Raw genomic sequence first — 17,824 nt, forward strand, 5'->3', positions numbered from 1 at the left:
TGTGTGTGTGTGGCCAGCTCAGCCCACCAGGGGGCAGGTCTGGCTGGCATGTGGTGCTGGGGATCGAACCGCGGTCCCTGTGCTTTGCCAAGCTTGTTTCAAGTAGGTGCTTTAGACCACTGAGCCATCTCTCCAGCCCCATCTCTTTTTTTTTTTTCTTGGGGAGGGAGTTGAGACATGGTCCTGCAATTCAGTTCAGGCTGACTTTGAACTAGCTATGTAGCCTATGCTGGCGTTGAACTTGTGTAGATCCTCCTGCCTCAGCCTCCAGAGTGCTGGGATTACAGATGTGCACCACCGCACCCTATTTAAAAGGATGTTTCTTTACCAAGAATATTCACTGAACATCTGAGTTAGCTGTGGGAGAAGGAAACAACATTTAGCTATTTATTTATAGCAGCAGTGAAGTTTATTCAAGAGCAAAAGTGAAGAGTGGGAGAAAAACTGGCTCGGCAAAGCAAACTTGGGCCAAGGAAACAGAAAAGAAAGAATAAGAACAGAGTAAAAGTACAAGATGCATCTGAGAGAAAAATATTCTCCCTAGTAAGGAGGATTTTATTTCCATTTTTACACGAGAATAAAATGAGGGTTAAAGAATTGAGATCATCCACTTAGTGTAATGCAATGCAGGATAAAGTCCAGGTCTGTAAATCTTCAAAGATCATTTTTATTTTACTAGACCACGGTGCAAAGTAGCTAAAACAGGCACTATATAATGAAATCATAATTATCCCAAGCCCAGGGTATAAATGTTTTAAAACATTATCGAGTATAATTATATTTTAATCTATATCTTTTTCTGAAGACAATTCATTCCAAGAGTTTGATCTCAAGCTCCAGAAGGACTTCGCTGCTTTCAGTTGTTGCTTCCTTAGATTGGATTCCAGGGAGGGCACAATCTCCTCCCACTCTGGAGCTGTGGAGGCGACCTCTAGTGGCAAAAGGTGGCAGTGCACATAACGGTTCTCCCAGAAAGGCGGAATCTTGGACATGATTAGGATTCATTTTGTCAGGTCCTGGATTAACAGAATATTTTCATACATTGTTCTTCTTTTTCTTTTTTTTTCAGAACTGGGGATTGAACTCAGGACCTTGTCATACGTTGTTCTTAGAAGTTTAGGAGACACATGTTACCTTTATTATCAAGTGTCCCCTCCTGCTGAAGAAAGACTAGGCAAGGATTATGAAATAGAAATCTGTGTATTATTTGCTTTTTGGTGGTACTGGGGATTGAACTCAGACCTTTCACTCTACACTACATCCCTTGCCTTTTCTAATTTTTTTTCTTTTCTAAAATTTTGAGGTAGGGTAATGCTGTTGCTAAATTTAGCTAAACTCTATGGTGGGTTTGATCTTGCAATCCTCTAGCCTCAGCCTCCCAGTGTTGGGATTATAAGTGCGCACAAATAGTCTTGGCTTTTTTTTTTTAACTCAAAATGAAATACTCCTTTCATTTTAATTTTTCTTCCTGTGGTGTTATGGATTAAACTCAGGGCTTTGAGAATGCTAGGTAAGAGCTATACCACTGAACCACATTTCTACTTCTATATATATATAAAAAAATGTATTTATGAGGACCTCCTAGGAAGTAGTAATCTTCTGGTTGCCTGGGGTGGGGGGTGAAAAAAATAAATCTCACCAGACCCATGAGAATTTTTTCTGGAAACTCCTATCCAAGGCTGAGTCCGCTGTGTCAGGCCTGGCATGAGGAACCCCCCCCCCCCCCCCATGCTTACTCTTGTAAACCATGAGAAGCAATAGTTTGCCCCTGGTAACTGAGAAGTAATGGTAATAAAAAATTAATGTCAAGCTACAGTAGTACTGCAGTCCCCCTCATGCCAGTTGTGTGCCAACCTTCACTTTGCCTGCATAGCCTTAGACTCCAACACTTCATCCAGATTCCTTAAAACTGGGCCCCCCCAAAAAAAATCTATATAAACTCAGTCCCCCCTTTAGATATGTGCTTATATTCACTCCAATGTCGACCTGCCTGAAGACAGAGGAATAAAATCTGATCTTCCCCTCCTCAGGCACCATTAATATACAGTTAGAATTCCCAGGACTGGATTTTTTTTTTTCTTTTCTTTTTAGGACAGGTCTACTTGGGTCCACAGGGTCTTACTATGTAGATTGGACTCGTAGTGATTCTCCTGTTTTCAGCTTCCCAAAGCACTGAGATTACAGGCACATGCCACCACGTCCAGTCTCAATCAGCTGTCTCAGTGAACCCCAGCTTTGCACTCTGCCTAAGCAGGTGCTTTAATCCACTGAGCTATCAGGCTGGCCCTTAAATACCAGTTGGTTTTTTTTTTTTTGTTTGTCTGTTTTTCAGTACCGGGGATTGAACTCAGGACTCTGCACTTGCCAGGTAAGTGGTTATGCTACTGAGCTATCTCCCCAGCCCCTGTTTGTTTGTTTTTTGTGGCCAGCTCAGCCCACCCTGGGGGTGGGGGTGGCACAGCATGTGGTTCCAGGAATCAAACCACAGTCCCTGTGCACTTGCCCAACCTTGCCTAAGAAGGCGCGTTAGACCCCTGAGCGCCGGCCCCAGGATTCCCAGGATTGGAGACTCCCACAGTATCCTTCATTTCCTTGGCTTTTATCTATCTCTTCAGTCTTTTCCTGTTTCCTTTCATTTTCTTCTTGATGTCTGTGGTGGATCGCCAACTGGTGGTTAACTTGTTCCACCTGGTTGAACTGAGCTAGCACGATGCTGGGTGTGGGAGATTCACTTTGCACACTGTTGGCAGCAGCAGAAGAGGCAGAACTAGAGGAGCTGTTAGGGAGCTGTTAGGGAAGCTGTTTGGAGAAGCTGTGAGGGAGCTGTTGGAAGCTGCTGGCTCTCATGGGCTGTTCTGCTGGAGGACCTTGTCATGCTGGCCTTCCTGATGAACTTGGCTGTTCTTGTTGGAGGAGCTCAGGACCTCACTGTAGCTGAGAATGGCTATGATTCATTTTGGGGGAGCTCTGGTCCTCACCTTGAATATTGCTCTCTGGCTCCAGAAGGGAAGATGGTGCACTGATCAGTCTTCTGGAGAAGCTTGTCGCATTGGCTTTCCTGATGGGAACTCAGCTTTCCTCATCAACAGAGGAACTTGGGACCTCACTGTTGCTGAAGATGGCTGAGGTACTTTTCAGGGGAGCTCTGGTTCTTAACTAGAACATCACTACCTGGATCCTCAGCCTGCTAGCACAGATCCTTCATCCCGCTGGCACAGACCTCCTAGCTTCCACGACTGGCCTTTGGGCCTTTCCAGTGCAGATCCATGAGGTGGGACTGCACGAGACATTGTTGGGGCTCTAGGCCTCCAGTTGGACTTGTGGGAGGCATTGTTATGAGCTCTAGGTTTCTAGCGTGACTCATGCAGGATATTAGGATCTAGGCCCTTAGCTGGATTCTTTGTTCTTTAGTGTGTGGACGGATTTGCTACACTCTATACATATGAATTTTTGGGTGATTCATTATAAAATAATCTTATAAAATGTGTCCTGTGTTGTATTGCTCACCTTGCAAAAAGCACAAGCCATGACAATGTCTTTTGTTATTGATCAAATTGGTCCACAGACCAGACCCAGCCACTTGTCCTTTTCTTTTTTCTTGTATTACCAACCCTTAAATTACGAAACAGACTTTCAAAAGGGAGATGAGCTTTCTAATTAAACCTGGTATATTGATTCTGACAAAGATTCTATTTGTGACAGAAGATCACAATTCTGTCAGGCTCCTGACCCCTTAAACATATCTACATACTCCCTCAGTTGTAGCAAAGAATGCTGCTAAATCAGTTTGGCATGAACCACCTCCTAACACCAATATCTTATTGGGTTTCTCATCCTCTACCATCTCCTAGTTGATGTCTGATTACTGTGACCTGTCTCAGGAGTCCTGTTTAGTCTCTGTAGGCAGAATGATAGAACCCCCTTCCCTCTGGTGTTGTCTCTTAGTTATTTTCCATCTGCTATGCTTGTTCTTTGTCTATAAATTTCCAGTTGTCTATGATGTATCTCATTAAAGTGGTCTGTATAACTATTGCAATGGTCCTGAATAAAGTCTGGCTTACTATACTTTATTTATTTTTTTGATGGAACTGGGGATCGAACTCAGGCCCTTGTGCTTGCCAGACAAGCGCTTATTCTACTGAGCCATCTCCCCAACTCCATTGCTTACTATACTTTAAAAAGTGTAATCAAAGAATCTTTTCTTGGGGCTGGGGAGATGGCTCAGTGGAATAAGCGCTTCCCTGGGAAGTGCAAGGGTCTGAGTTCAATCCCTGGTTCTGCCAAAAAAAAAAAAAAAAAGAATATTTTCTTTAGCAATGGTAGGGGTCAGGGGCTGGCAAGATAGCTCAGTGGTCTAAAGTGCCTGCTTAGGCAAGTGCAGGGACCACAGTTCCATCCCTGGTGCCACAAAAAAAAAAAAGCTAGGGGCCAGGTGGGCAGCTCAGTCATAGTTTTCCTAGCACATGCAAGGTGCTGGGGTCTAGCCTTTGTACAAATAAACAACCCCTAAATAATTCCTTATCATGACTCCCAAACCTGTTCACTTTTTAGTTGTAATGGTCTTTTGCAGCATTTGTTCCAGCATTCAGAATTTTTTACTTCAGATCTACCAAGCACTTTCTACAGCGTTACCAGCTTTTCCTTCTATCTGGGGTTTTCTCTTCTGGGTCATCTTACCCTAGTCTTCAAGATTTTGTTTATTTATTAATTTATATTTGGTGGCACTGAGGACTGAACCCAGGGCTGGGTTCACTGAGTTACATCTGCAGCCCTTTAATTTTTATTTTTATTTTATTTTAAGACACGGTCTCAGCTGGGCATGGTGGTGTACACCTGAAATCCCAACACTCAGGAGGCTGAGGCAGGAGGATTACTGTGAGTTTGAGGCCAGCCTGGGCTATAAAGTGAGGTCAACACCAACCTGAACTGCAGAGTGAGATCCTGTCTCAAAAAGAGCAGCAAAACAAACAAATAAACAAAAACAACCCAACAACAACAGACAGGGTCTTACTAAATCACTAAGTTGTCCAGGCTGGACTCCAGCTGATGATCCTTTTTTTTTTTTAATTAAAATTTTTTTTTCATTATGTCTGTAGTACAGAATGATCACATTCACACTCAGTGTTAGTATACAGACATAGCACATCTTTGTTTATTCTACTTCCCTTATCCATCCATCCATCCATCCATCCATCCATCCATCCATCTATCCATCCATCCATTTACCCTTGAGCTTGTTATTCTCTTGCCTTAGCCTTCAAGAACACTGGGATCAGAGGCAAGTGGCACTATGCCCAGATAAGATTTTATTACTTTTGTTTTACAGATATTAGTTGACTAGTTCAAATGCTAGTTGTCGGGATAAAATTCTAAATAAAATCAACAGTTTCTGTCCTTATGGTACTTATATTGGCAGAAATGTCATCTCTTTTGAGTATCTATAGCACTTCATATACTTTGCTGGTTTTTTTTTTTTTTGTATGCATTTTAGGACAGGGCCGACAGGGTCTACAGGGTCTCACTGAGTAGATCGGTCTCATAGTGATCCTCCCGTTGACAGCCTCCCAACCACGTCCAGTCTCAACTGCCATTTCAGGGCGCCCAGGGGGCGGGGCCCGGCATGGCGGGTCCAGGGATCGAATTCCAGGCCCCTGTGTCTGCTGAAGCAGGAGCTTTAATTGCTGTTGTTTTTAAGGTACTGGGGACTGAGACGGAGGTCTTCAACCTGAGCTACCCTTTGAAATTTTTTTGTATTGAGGAAAGTTCTCACTATATCATTAGGCTACTCAGGTTGGGCTCCTACTCATAATCTTTCTGGCTCAGCCTCTAGGAGTGCTAGTATTACAGTTGTGGATCAGATGCATGATCAGATATGAACTTTTATTATAAACTCTATTACATTACGCTGTAGTTTTGGTTTGCATGTTTGCATCCCACTGGACCATGAACTTTTTTTTTTTTTTTTTCTCTTCTCTATAAATAATCAAATTTTAGGGCCAGCCAAATAGCTCAGCAGATCAAAGTGTCTGCTTAGGCAGACTCAGGGGCCCAGAGTTTGATCCCTGGGCCTGCCCTGCCCGCCCTGCCCCCTGGGCAGGCTGAGAGGTTGATTTGAGACTGGCTTGGTGGCGTGAGCCTGTAATCCCAGCACTTGGCAGGCTGTAAACAGCGGGCTCACTATGAGTCTGATCTATGCAGTGAGACCCTATAGACTCTGTCAAAAAAAAAAAAAAAAAATTGAACATTAATACTAATGGGCTGGTGAGATGGCTCAGTGGTCTAAAGCACCTACTTAGAACAAGCTTAGCAAAGCACAGGGACCACGGTTCAATCCCCCAGCACCACATGCCAGCCAGCCCCGCCCCCTGGTGGGTTGAGCTGGCCACACACACACACAAACAAATAAATAAATAAATAAAATTAAAAAAAAAAAAGAACATTAATACTAAAAAAGCAGAAAAAATCAGAGCCATGAGCTTTTTAATGTTAGGATAAAATTTAAGTCATCTTCATGTCATTAGTATCTAGGAGATAACAGGCATTAGGTAATGTTTCATTTAATAAACAAATAGAAGAAATTATTCCAAGTGTTAACTAGCAAATGCTTTCTTTTTATTTATGGAATATACTTTTATACATTTAAATGCTGTGAAATGTTTTTATTGGCAAAGTTTTAGTTTTTCAGGTTAGCATGCATCCTAATATGCTTAAAGAATGGGTCCAAAAGTTTTTGAATAGAAAAACTTTACAAATAGAAGGATGCAATATACAAATAGAAGGATGCAACAACAGAGTAAGACTTACAGTCCTTTGCAGGAGTTGACACTGCTGCTCCTGCTAAAACTCCATTGGACAACATGAAAATTCTATAGTCAAAGCACTTCCAAAGCTGAGTCAGTGAGGAAATGACAGTTGTACTATATTATATGCTACATTTGTGCTTTAGCCAGGTCTTTTTTTACTAGTTCAATCAGTTCATCTTGAACACCATTTTTTTTTTTTTTTGTGGAACCAGAGATTGAACTCAGACCCTTGCCCTTGCCAGGGAAGTGCTTATTCCACTGAGCCATCTCTCCAGCCCCCAATAATGCTGTTTTTGATAGTAACTTAGATTTAGTTTTATGCTTTATGTTGTACAGCATTACATTTTTATTTATTTATTTTATTTTAATTATTTTATTTTATTTTTATTTTATTTTTTGAACTCAGGTCCTTGCGCTTGCCAGGGAAGCGCTTTTTCCACTGAGCCATCTCCCCGGCCCTAGCATTACATTTTTAGACTCTGTCTTGTTTCCCAAAAGAGACTGGTAAAGTCTATCCAGCAATAATATACTGGGCAGATGATTTAAAAAAGCACATTTTTAAAACTGATACTCATTGAACGTGGGACAGCATTAATAGTACGTAACAGAACACGGTAGTGTTCCCAAGTAAAGAAATGTTCCTCACGGGAAGGAACATTTGTTAAAAATGTATATTCAGATTGAGTAAATCTGGGTGGAGCCCGATAATTTGCATTTGCAACAAGCAAAAGAGATTCTAGTTCGAGGACCCATTTTGAGTAGCAGAGATGTAAAGGAATGAGTAAAAGGAAAGCAGATATTTTGTTTTAAAACATATTTTACGGAGTGTTAATCAGAAGTGTAATTCGGATTTTTTTTTTTTTTTTCTTTTTTTGGGAGCTTGACCCCAGCACCTTCTCTATGAGCTATATTTCTTCCCCCTTTTTTTTTTTTTTTTTTTTTTCAGAACCAGGGATTGAACTCAGGCCCTTGCGCTTGCCAGGGAAGCACTTATTCTACTGAGCCATTCCCCGGCCCTAGAAGTGTAATTCGGAAGGAGTGAAGTGGAGCACTTCTTCCCCAGCCCCAAACCTCTCCCTTTTCTGCTCCATCTCTTCCCCTAGCCCAGCCAAAGTCCTCAGCTCCTTAAGCAACAAGAACACAAGCAGCAAAAAGCTCAGTTGCAGAAGATGCGAGCCCATGTAACAAAAAAAGGAATCATCCCTGCACTTACTAGTCTAACAGCTTGGGGATTAGACGCAGTCCGGACGGCAGCCTCTTCATGCCCTAAAGAAAGATTCAAAATTAAATTTTCGTCATAGAAGGACCAATAGTAGTTGTGCTCTCTCTACGATTCGCTTTGGTGGGACCGTAGGAGCCCAGCCTCGCTTATGATTGGCTGAAGGCGCACCACCCTCCGGCCAATCAGAGCTGAGGCGCTTCTGGTATGAATAAGAGGAAGGCGGGAGAGAAGGGGTAGGAGAGCCGGGGAGAAAAGAAGGTGTGTCACGTCCCTTATGTTATGGGTGGAAGCTTTTGTGTAATTGGTTGTTTCTTCTTCTAATTGTTCCAATAGCAAGCTCGTCTCTGCGGAGCCCTATGAAATTGAAAGTAGAGAACAGAGGGAAACCAATAGAAAAAAATATATATACATCAGCCAATCGCCCTGCGGCGTTTTGTGCCTTTGTCCAACAGGAAATTGTGTTTCATGCGGAGGGGCGTTGCCAAGTTGCCAATGGGCGGGCGCAGATGAAATAGAAGAGCCAATGAGTGTAAGATGTTGAATGACAGCTGTCCAATAGAGATCCTCAGTGCTAGTAAGGTTTGCAGCTTAAGCAACGCCGGGGTCTGAGGAATGTCAACTATTCAACATGGAGGCGGAGGTCGATAAGCTAGAACTGATGGTGAGTACAAAGTGAAGGAGACCTACTGGATAATTCATTTTCCCTCTATGGCCTCGAAGCTAGGACGCAGGTTGGAGTCACCGGAAACTCTGGGTGGCGGAGGCTGGACCAGAATCAAATTCCCTCCTCCTGCACCAAAGCGAGCCGCCACCGTCTTGGTCTCTTAACCGCCTCGGGGGAAGGGGTTACATCCGGGAAACTCGTGAGGGAAATGGCGGGAGATGCTGAGGGTGTGGGGGCCTCAGGAATCTTTTGCCTCCCCCTTTGCTCCGGGCAAGTCGCTACGCCTGGTGCAAACAGCACTATACGCATCCACCAAAGGGGGAACCTGCTTTGTGCCCTAAGAAGGGGACCAGTCCCTAAGCGCCCTAAGAAGGGGAGAGATCTTTCCTACTCCTAGAAAGGGGCTTGGAGGGTGGGGTAGAGGAATAAAGGGGGGCGGGAAGCAATCTCTTTCGGGCTGAGCCGGTCTTGCTCTCAGAGGCGGGCTGAGAAAGTGTGAGAAAGGATGCTGGACTTGCGAGTGTAACTTCCTAGCGTCCCAGGAAGTCCTCACACCCGTTTGTGCTTGGGCCAGAGGCAGCAAGCCTTGGTGCGGGGAGGAGGCAGCGGGAGGGATCGCAACCCCGAGCGCGGGCGGGATCGGGACCGGCGAGCACCTTGCTCCGGAGTCGCCCGCTCTCCTTCTTCCCTGAATGAAGAGCGCATGGGAAGAACTGCAAAGGCGCCCCGGTTGCTGCTGTTTGGCCGGCGCACGAGCGCCGAGCAGAGGCGTCGCCCTCGTTTTCAGGGTTTTCCATTTTCTTTCCCTTATCTCCCCGGAGTACCAGCTCGATAGCCCGCGCTTTTTTCTTAGTTCTCTAGTTCGGTCTTCAATCTTCTCGAGTGTTGTTTCTCCAGTTTGAGCTGGCTCCCTTAAAAATGGACGGCTTGGAGAAAGTATTTGATTAAGCTCCTGTCGTTTATTTCTGTTAGAGGAACTCACAAGATTAAATTTTGCCAAGTGGGAAACTTCTTTCTTTATCCACAATCACGGCTTCTCCACCTCCCTTCCCGACTTGGGTTAGTTACTACGGTATCGGTGCCTAAGCTGCTCCCTCCAAAGCGATCTTGGGTCCCTCACGCCTGGAAAGCATTGTGGGGATCTTGGGAGATACCGACTACTGCCCTACCCGCCCCCCCATTCTCACTCCAGATATCTGAGATCTTGATTTATCTCATTTCCCTTTAATGTATTAATGAATTGAAGTGCTTCTCGTATACAGATGACTTGAAGGCTTTCAATTACTTTTAAAATTTTGCGTTTAAAATGTGTGTGTGTGTGTGTGTGTGTGTGTGTGTCTGTCTGTCTGTCTGTCTGTCTGTGTGTAAGGGGTGGGAATGGGGAAAGGGGGGCAGGATGGAGGGAGCAATAAGACGCAAGAATTTTATGTAGCTTTTCAAGCCTCCAAAAAATAAATATTTAGTTCAGGTTCTTGGGTTTTAAAGCTATTCTTCTATTTAAATGCAAAATATGTTATTTTAGTTTGATTCTATCAACTGGTGTAGCTGTTGTATCTTGCCCCCCTATTTTGAACTCCTCCCTTAAGATACAGATATTTTTGCTTAATTATTAATGGTAAATGATGCTAATTCTGCTTTTAACAGTTTTCTTTCTTTCTTGAGTTTGGTGTTTTAATTTTCAGGTTCTTTGTAGCGTTTGCAATAGGGTTAATGTTCTTATAAGACTTTAGGTTGCACTAATTCTATTTTAAGGGAAAAACAAGTAATTGGAAAAAGGCAGGTTTTAGAAGCTTATGAGGCAGTGAAACTTTCAAACATTTCAATAGTATTTAAATTGGGAAAGTTAAGATTTTTTTGAGGAGAGGAAAAAAATGAAGCAGGTTTTTTCTTAAATTTCTTTCAAGTAAATTACTGGTAACATCCCCTGCCCTTTTCAAGTTACTGTTTTCATAATTTGAGTTTAAAACTCTATACTTTACAAATGTACCTTTTAATCATGTTTTTTTGTATTACTGCTTTGTATTGACTGGATAGTAAAAGATAGTACATCTCATCTGCAAATTTTCTATGTTCATTAATTTTTTTTTTAATCTGTGAACCAGTATAGTTTATAGGATTCCAAAAGCAAATGATTTCTTGTGCAATGTTCAGGTTTTTGGTTTTGTATTACTTAAATAAAGGATTTGCCATGGAACTAGTGTTGAATAGTAGGTGAAAAGAGAATGCATTACTATTTAACTTTGAAAATGACTAGTGATCCTAATTTTCTAAATAGCCTTATCCTCTTTTATTTTTTAATATTTTTCTTATTCATATTAGCTTCCAAGTCAGAAAGTTAAACATTTGCTTTTATTTGACTTGCAAACCTGATACTTGGTTTAACAGAGTTAAATATCCTAATATTTGAGTTATAGGGCCCAGGAGTTGAGGCCAAGACTCAAGTTCCAACTGTTCTGAATTTGAGTCCATTTCTTGGTAGGCTTAATCCAGCCGAGTAGCCGAACTGGACCATTTAAAAGAAGATTGGTGAAAATAATGGAAATGTACTTCAGCCTCAATCAATATTACTAATAGAGGAATGACCTCATTGTGGAGTAATCTTTGTCCTCTTTTTCCCTACACTCACTGAGTGGCATTTGTCTAGGGGCCTGTTTTTGTCCACTGATTGTATATAAAAGGTAGTATAATGTGATACTGTGACACTATTTCTAGGTTTAATCTGACTTTTTTTTTTTTTTTTGCGGAACCAGGGATTGAACTCAGATCCTTGCATTTGCCAGTCAAGCGCTTATCCTACTGAGCCATCTCCCTGGCCCTAATCTGACTTTTAAGGAAATTCTTTGTTAAGGAAACTTATTTAAGTCTCAGACATCCTATTGTTATTTTTCTCTTGTTATTTCTACATCAAAAAGGAATCAACATGTCTTCTATATTTGAGAGAATGTGAAGGTTAACTGAAATATTAAAAACCTCTTCTATAATGTTCAGTAAAGTTAGTTTGATAATGTCCAGTTTAGCACCAGTTGATTCCCTAAGTGTCCTCTTCCTTATAATAGACCTCTTCTGTAAACTTTTGAGATAAAAAGCTGTAAGATGTAAGTGTTTTTTGTGTTTTTCAAAGTGTAGTTCAGGATCTGCAGTAATTAATTTGGTATGTAGACATTTGAAAAATTTATTTTACTTTTCGTTTTCTTTGACATATTTATTGAAAGGGCTTATTTTATATGGCTGGTAATGGAAAATGAGCTAACCAAAAACCCATCTCAATGGAAAATGGAAACATTTAACGCAGCTTTTAGTAGTAATTGTAACTGGTTTTGTTAATACTAATCCAAAGGTATTAATAATACCTGTCTTAATTACTACTAAGTTTTAGAACATATTTACAAAATTCTCCTACATCTCTGTATGTTTCTTTTTGAATGTTATGTATAGGTTAGTCTAAAAAAAATTATCACTTTGATATTTTAAGTCTCATCCTTTTTTATTTTTAAAAGAAAAATAAGCATTGATATAAATGTTTTTTAGGTTTTTGGATGTCTTCTGACCAAAATGGCAAACCAACATTAAATTCTTTTTACACTGAAGCTTCAAGTGATGCAAGATACTTTTGTGTTCCTTCCCTACTTATTACTGCTAACGAATGCTCTGACTTTATTGCACTACTGTACTTTACAGCTAGCAGTGCAATAGTATTGTCAAAGCATCTGAAAGCAGGGTACACGTCAGAAGTTTTTATTCTTGCTTTACATCTTTCTTCAGTATTTTGAATAACACAACCCTTGTTGCTAAAAACTATAATTTTGTTACAGTATATCTTTTAGAAAATCGTAATTGAAAAATTTAAAACTATTCAAAGCTCACTACTGCATTGTGAAACAATTACATTTTCTATTTAAAGTTATTATGCCTTGTGTAAATGGGTAATACTTTGCAATTTGCTTCTTTTAAAATAATTTTTTTGGTAGTTTTTTTTTTTCTGTGACACATTTAGATTATTTCTGACAAATCTTAGGTTTTCTTTAACTTAGCTTTATGACAAATTAGTAATTGATGAAGATAATCTGTGCTGTATATGACCTCTGGTGACTTGCCCCGTCTTAATTAGGGTTAATTTTGGTATTATGTAGGAAATGCTTCAGTTTAAAACTCAAAGATGATTTATTTAGTAGTGAGACTCTGAACACCTGTAGACCCTTCCCTAAAAATAACAAAGACAAAATGATTGATTTAAAATTCATTTTGTAGTTATGTCTTAAAAACTGTGAATTCACCACTATTTTTAATAATGAATTTTATTGATATAATATAAATACAATAAGACCGACCAATTTAAAGTATATAATTTGCTAGGCTTTGGTAAATATATATGATAGTGTAATCATCACCACAGGCAGGATATATAGAATATTTCTGTCACCTGAGTTTTTGTAGCTGGATATGGTGGCTCATGCCTGAAATCCCAACTCTCTGAGGGGCTCAGCCAGGAGGATAAAAACTCCAAACCCAGCCTGGATAACTCAGTAACTTAGCAAGACCCTGTCTTAAAAATTTTTTAAAAGGCCTGAGTTTGATTCCCAGTGAGGGGTGGGCGCTATTGTGCTTTGTTCCTATAATCCTAGTTCTAAAGGAGGCTGAGGTAGAAAGATTACAAGTTTGAGTCCCACAAGGCAATCTTGTCTCAAAATAGTGCAAAAAATGACTGAAGATGTGGCTTAGTGGTAGAATACCTCTAGGCTTAGGCCTCAATTCCACAAATAAATAGAAAATAAGGGGCCGGGGAGATGGCTCAGTGGAATAAGCGCTTGCATGGCAAGTGCAGAGGCCTGAGTTTAATCCCTGGTTCCGCAAAAAAAAAAAAAGAAAAGAAAAGGAGGAACTTTTTTGGGGGGTCTACTTTTGTAGTTGTCCTCTTCTCAAATTTCCCAGCATCCATCTAGGTCCCTAGAATTTCAAATAAGTGGGAAAATGGTATGTTGCCTTTTGTATTTAGCTTCTTGCATTTATGAAAATGCTTTTGTTATTCATCCATATTGTATCTATTTAGTATTGGACAGTTTGTTTTTTTTCCGACTATAGTTCAGGCTGGCCTTGAATTCATGTTGTTCTTCCTGCCTCAGCCTCCTGCATGGTGGGGTTAGAAGTGTGTGCCACCGTTCCCAGCAGTGGTTGGACAGTTTTTATTGCTAAGTAATAGTCTGTTGTATAGAATGACAAATTCATCCATTCACTAAACTATAGACTTTTGTTCATTTCCAGGCTTTGCCTTTTATGAATAAAATTATGAGCATTGGAGTATTTTATTTCTTTTGGGTAAATAGATTGCTAACATGATAAATGTATGCTTGCTCTTATAAGAAACTGCTAAAATCTTTGCTAGAGTTCTTAAATGGCTAATAATACTGAACCTCTTTTCATGTATTTATTTGCAGTTGACATCTGTAGTGATATCTCTGAAAAAAATTTTTTTTGCCTATTTTCAAATTGAGTTATTTTTTAACTATTGTATCATGAGAATCCTTTAGTTTTCCATCAGTTTTTTTGCTTTCCCCTTTAGCACTCTCATTTACATCCCTATACTGGAGATTGAGCGCAGGAAGTGCTGCGCTACAACCTGTCACAGACAGTTTATCTTGAGTTCACAATGTAACCCAGGCTGGCCTTGAATTTAGGGTGATGGGGTTACAGGTGTATGCCACCATACCTGGCTGTCATTTAAAATTTTGATGAAGTCCAGTTTATATATTTTATTTATTTTTTTTAAAGTAGTGTTTGAGAGTTCTTATTTTTCCATATCCACACCAACACTTGTTGCTGTCCCTTTTTGGTGGGTGGGGGTATTGGTTTCTAGAAACAAGGTCTCACTATGTAGTCTAGGCTGTCCTTGAACTTACTCTGTAGCCGGGGCTGCCTCAGACCCATGGTGATCTTCCAGCCTCAGCCACCCAAGTGCTGGGATTACAGGCATACGTCATCATGGCCAGCACTATCCCTTTTCTTATTATTTGTATTTTTGAGAGAGGGTCTCATGAAGCAGGCTTAGTTGGCCTTGAACTCATGGTGATCATCTTGCCTCAGCCTCCCAACTGTACTTGGCTTGTTGTTATCCTTTTTATCATAGCTATTCTGTAAGAGCTTAAGTATATCTGTGGAGTTTTTTCTTATAATTTAGATATGCATAGTGATAACGTTCATCGTAGGGAATTGGTGCCTGTGCATGGTATGTTTCGCTTCTTTTTTTCCATTCCATTCCCCTCCCCTCCCCTCCCTTCAGCCTCTCTCCCCCTCTTTATTTACAAGAACTTTGTTTGCATTTTTTCCTTCTATTTTTTTTTTCTTGACCCTTGTTTCCTCCCTTCATCTTGTTCACCTTCTCATTTGAACATTTTCTCCCCATTTCCCAGTATCTGTTATAGATTTTGGCCCTTATTTACACTTTTGGTTTCTCACACCGGAGAGGCCATACAGTATTTATACATTTGTCTGATTTATTTCACTGAAGAATATGCTTTCAACATGCATCTATTCACCTATAAATGTCTCAAGTGTATCCTTTCTTATTTTTTTGGTGGCATCAGGGAATTGAACTCAGGCCCTTGTGCTTGCCAGGCAAGCACTTATTCTACTGAGCTATCTCCTTGGCCCCAAGTTTATCCTTCATTATGTGTGAGTAGTACATTTTATTAATAAACATTTTTATCCATTCATTGGTTGACAAACATTTGAGCTGTTTCCAAGATTTAGCTATTGCAAACTACAATTTATTCTGTTATGTGCTTTTTATGTTCTAATAAATATATTTTCAATCTAAGGTCACAAATATTTTCTTCCTAAAGATTTATTATTATTTTTTCCTTTATTTTAGGGAAGGGTTGATAGGGTGTTCAGGGTCTCACTGCTAGATGGGACTCCTAGTGATTCTCCTGTTTACAGCCTCCCAAGTGCGGGGATTACAGGCGTGCGCCACCACGCCCAGGCTCAATGGCTGTCTCAGCGCACCCTGGGGGTGGGGCCAGCAAGATAGGCCTGGGATCAAAGCCTGACCCCTGTGCTTGCTTGTAGGCGCTTTAATCCACAGAGCTATTTGGCCAGCCCTTTCTGAAGATTTATAGTTTTTGGTTTTTACATTTCAATCTCTGTACAAGTTAATATTTACATATGGTATAAAGTGTGGAGGGTCTTTCTTTTTCCTTCTCTTCCTCCCTTTCTTTCAATATCACATTGTTCCAGTACCATTTATTTAGAAAAATTTCATGTCTTTTTTAAATTACTATTGAACACACCAGTTGAAAATGTATATGTGGATTGGCCTATTTTTGAACTGTTTTGTTCCATTATGTTTTTTTTTTTGTGGTGTTCCATTATGTTGTACCCCAATGTCATAATGATTGTATCTTCATAGTAAGTTTTGAAATCACCTAGTGTAACATCTTAGTCTTTGTTCTTCTTCTTCTTCTTCTTTTTTTTTTTTTTTTTTTTTTTTTTTACTTTTTTTTGGTGGAACCGGGGACTGAACTCAAGCCCTTACACTTGCCAGGGAAGCACTTATTCCACTGAGCCAGTATTAAGTGCTTTTGTTTTAGGTACTGGAGAATGAACTCAGGATCTTGTGCTTGCCAGGCAGGCACTTATGCCGCCGAGGATAAGTGCTTGCCAGGCAGGCACTTATGCCCCTCTTTTTTGAGGGGTGGTGGAGGTCAGGGTCACACTATGCAGTACAGGCTGGCTTTGAACACTCAGTGATCCTCTTGCCTCAGCCTACTGAGTTTGCTAGGATTACAGGCATGAGGCCTGTGCTTCCTTGCCCAGGTCAGTCTTTGCTCTTTTTTTCTAAAAGTGTCTTAGTCGTTTTGTATTTTCAGGTAAGTTTTTTGAGTCAGTTTCTATTTAAAACAAGTGAACAGCCTGCTGGGATTTTGGATCTAAAAAAAACCAATATGAAATGAGTTGATATTGTATAATATTGAAACTCAGGATGTGTGAAAGTTATATATCTCCATTTGTTAAATCTCTTAAAATTTCTATCAAAAGTGTTTTGCATTTTTCAGAATATAAGTCTTTTTTTTACCCCTATATACTAGGAATTGGACTCAGGCAAACACTTTATCACTGAGCTACATTCTGCAAGGTCTTGTTGTAGAAACTGTAGCAGACCAGATGGAAAAACACTCTCAACCAAGGAGTTAGAAAGGCAACTTTATTAATGCAAGTGGGCTGATGGGAACCAGGTCCAAAGCACTGGCCCTGGCTTGAAGTAAAATAGCAATTTATATACATTTTGTAAGCAGGAAGCACAGAGTTGATAACAAGTTAGCCTACAATGTATTACTTATATTTGGTCACGCATTATTAGGCAGATGTGTATGGGGCGGTTTTAATTGGAGGGAGCCATTTATCATGAAGCAGGAAGGTCTGGGGGAAGTCAGGGCCCAGGAAAGTGGGCGAGATTTAGTGTGACCTTGACAGCTTGTCTGCCATGGGTGCATAGTGCTTGGAACAGAGTATGGGTGTAGCATTCTGCAGCTGGTCAATAAAGCCGAGGCACATTATCTCTGATTGCAGCTGGAAAGGCTGGCTGAGTCTGATAGCCCAATTACGAAACTATAGTTTTAAAATTCTTCACTATAGTCTTACTAATCGTCCAGTCAGACCTCAAACAAGTAGCTGGGCTTACAAGTATGTGAGGCCATGCTGGTTTAAACTGTACATCTTCAATTTCAGAGACTGAAGATCTACCCTAATTTCCTTTAGGGTGGGAAAGGCTATCTATTGTGAGTTAGTTTGAAATCAAGTGGGAACCATATGTGGTTGTAAACATTTCACTTGCACACTTAAGATTGTGTATTCCAAAGCTGCTTGGGCTACATAGTAAGTTCAAGGCTAGCCTAGACTATGTAGCAAGACAGTGTTTCAGGGATTGGGGAGATAGCTCAGTGGCCTAAGTGCTTGCCTGGCGTCCATAAGGATCCAGGTTCTATCCCCCGTACAGCATGCCATCCTGGCCACTAAAACTGGATGTGATGCACATCCTATAATCCTATTGCTGGGGAGGCTGAGACAGAAGGATCACTATGAGACCAAGCTACATATCAAGACCCTGTACCAAATAAATAAATAAATAAATAAATAAATAAA

At 40.6% G+C, this 17,824-nt stretch overlaps 1 protein-coding gene across 2 annotated transcripts in view; it reads left to right on the forward strand.

The window, feature by feature from the left end:
• Positions 1-8,604: 8,604 nt before the first annotated feature.
• The window catches only part of Ska2 (spindle and kinetochore associated complex subunit 2), a 32,077-nt gene continuing 22,857 nt past the window's right edge, over positions 8,605-17,824 (forward strand). Inside the window, exon 1 of one of the 2 annotated variants that reach the window (XR_002818451.1) lies at positions 8,605-8,686. Coding sequence is in view for 1 of the 2 variants with exons in the window: in XM_023703185.1 (XP_023558953.1) it covers positions 8,734-8,838 (105 nt within the window). In the remaining variant the exon portion in view is untranslated. Of the gene's footprint in view, positions 8,687-8,733; positions 8,839-17,824 lie in introns of those variants that run through there. The other variant, XM_023703185.1, reaches the window with a different exon arrangement.

This window comes from Octodon degus, unplaced genomic scaffold (assembly GCF_000260255.1).
Source record: "Octodon degus isolate 3935 unplaced genomic scaffold, OctDeg1.0 scaffold00164, whole genome shotgun sequence".
In the NCBI taxonomy this organism is placed as follows: domain Eukaryota; kingdom Metazoa; phylum Chordata; class Mammalia; order Rodentia; family Octodontidae; genus Octodon; species Octodon degus.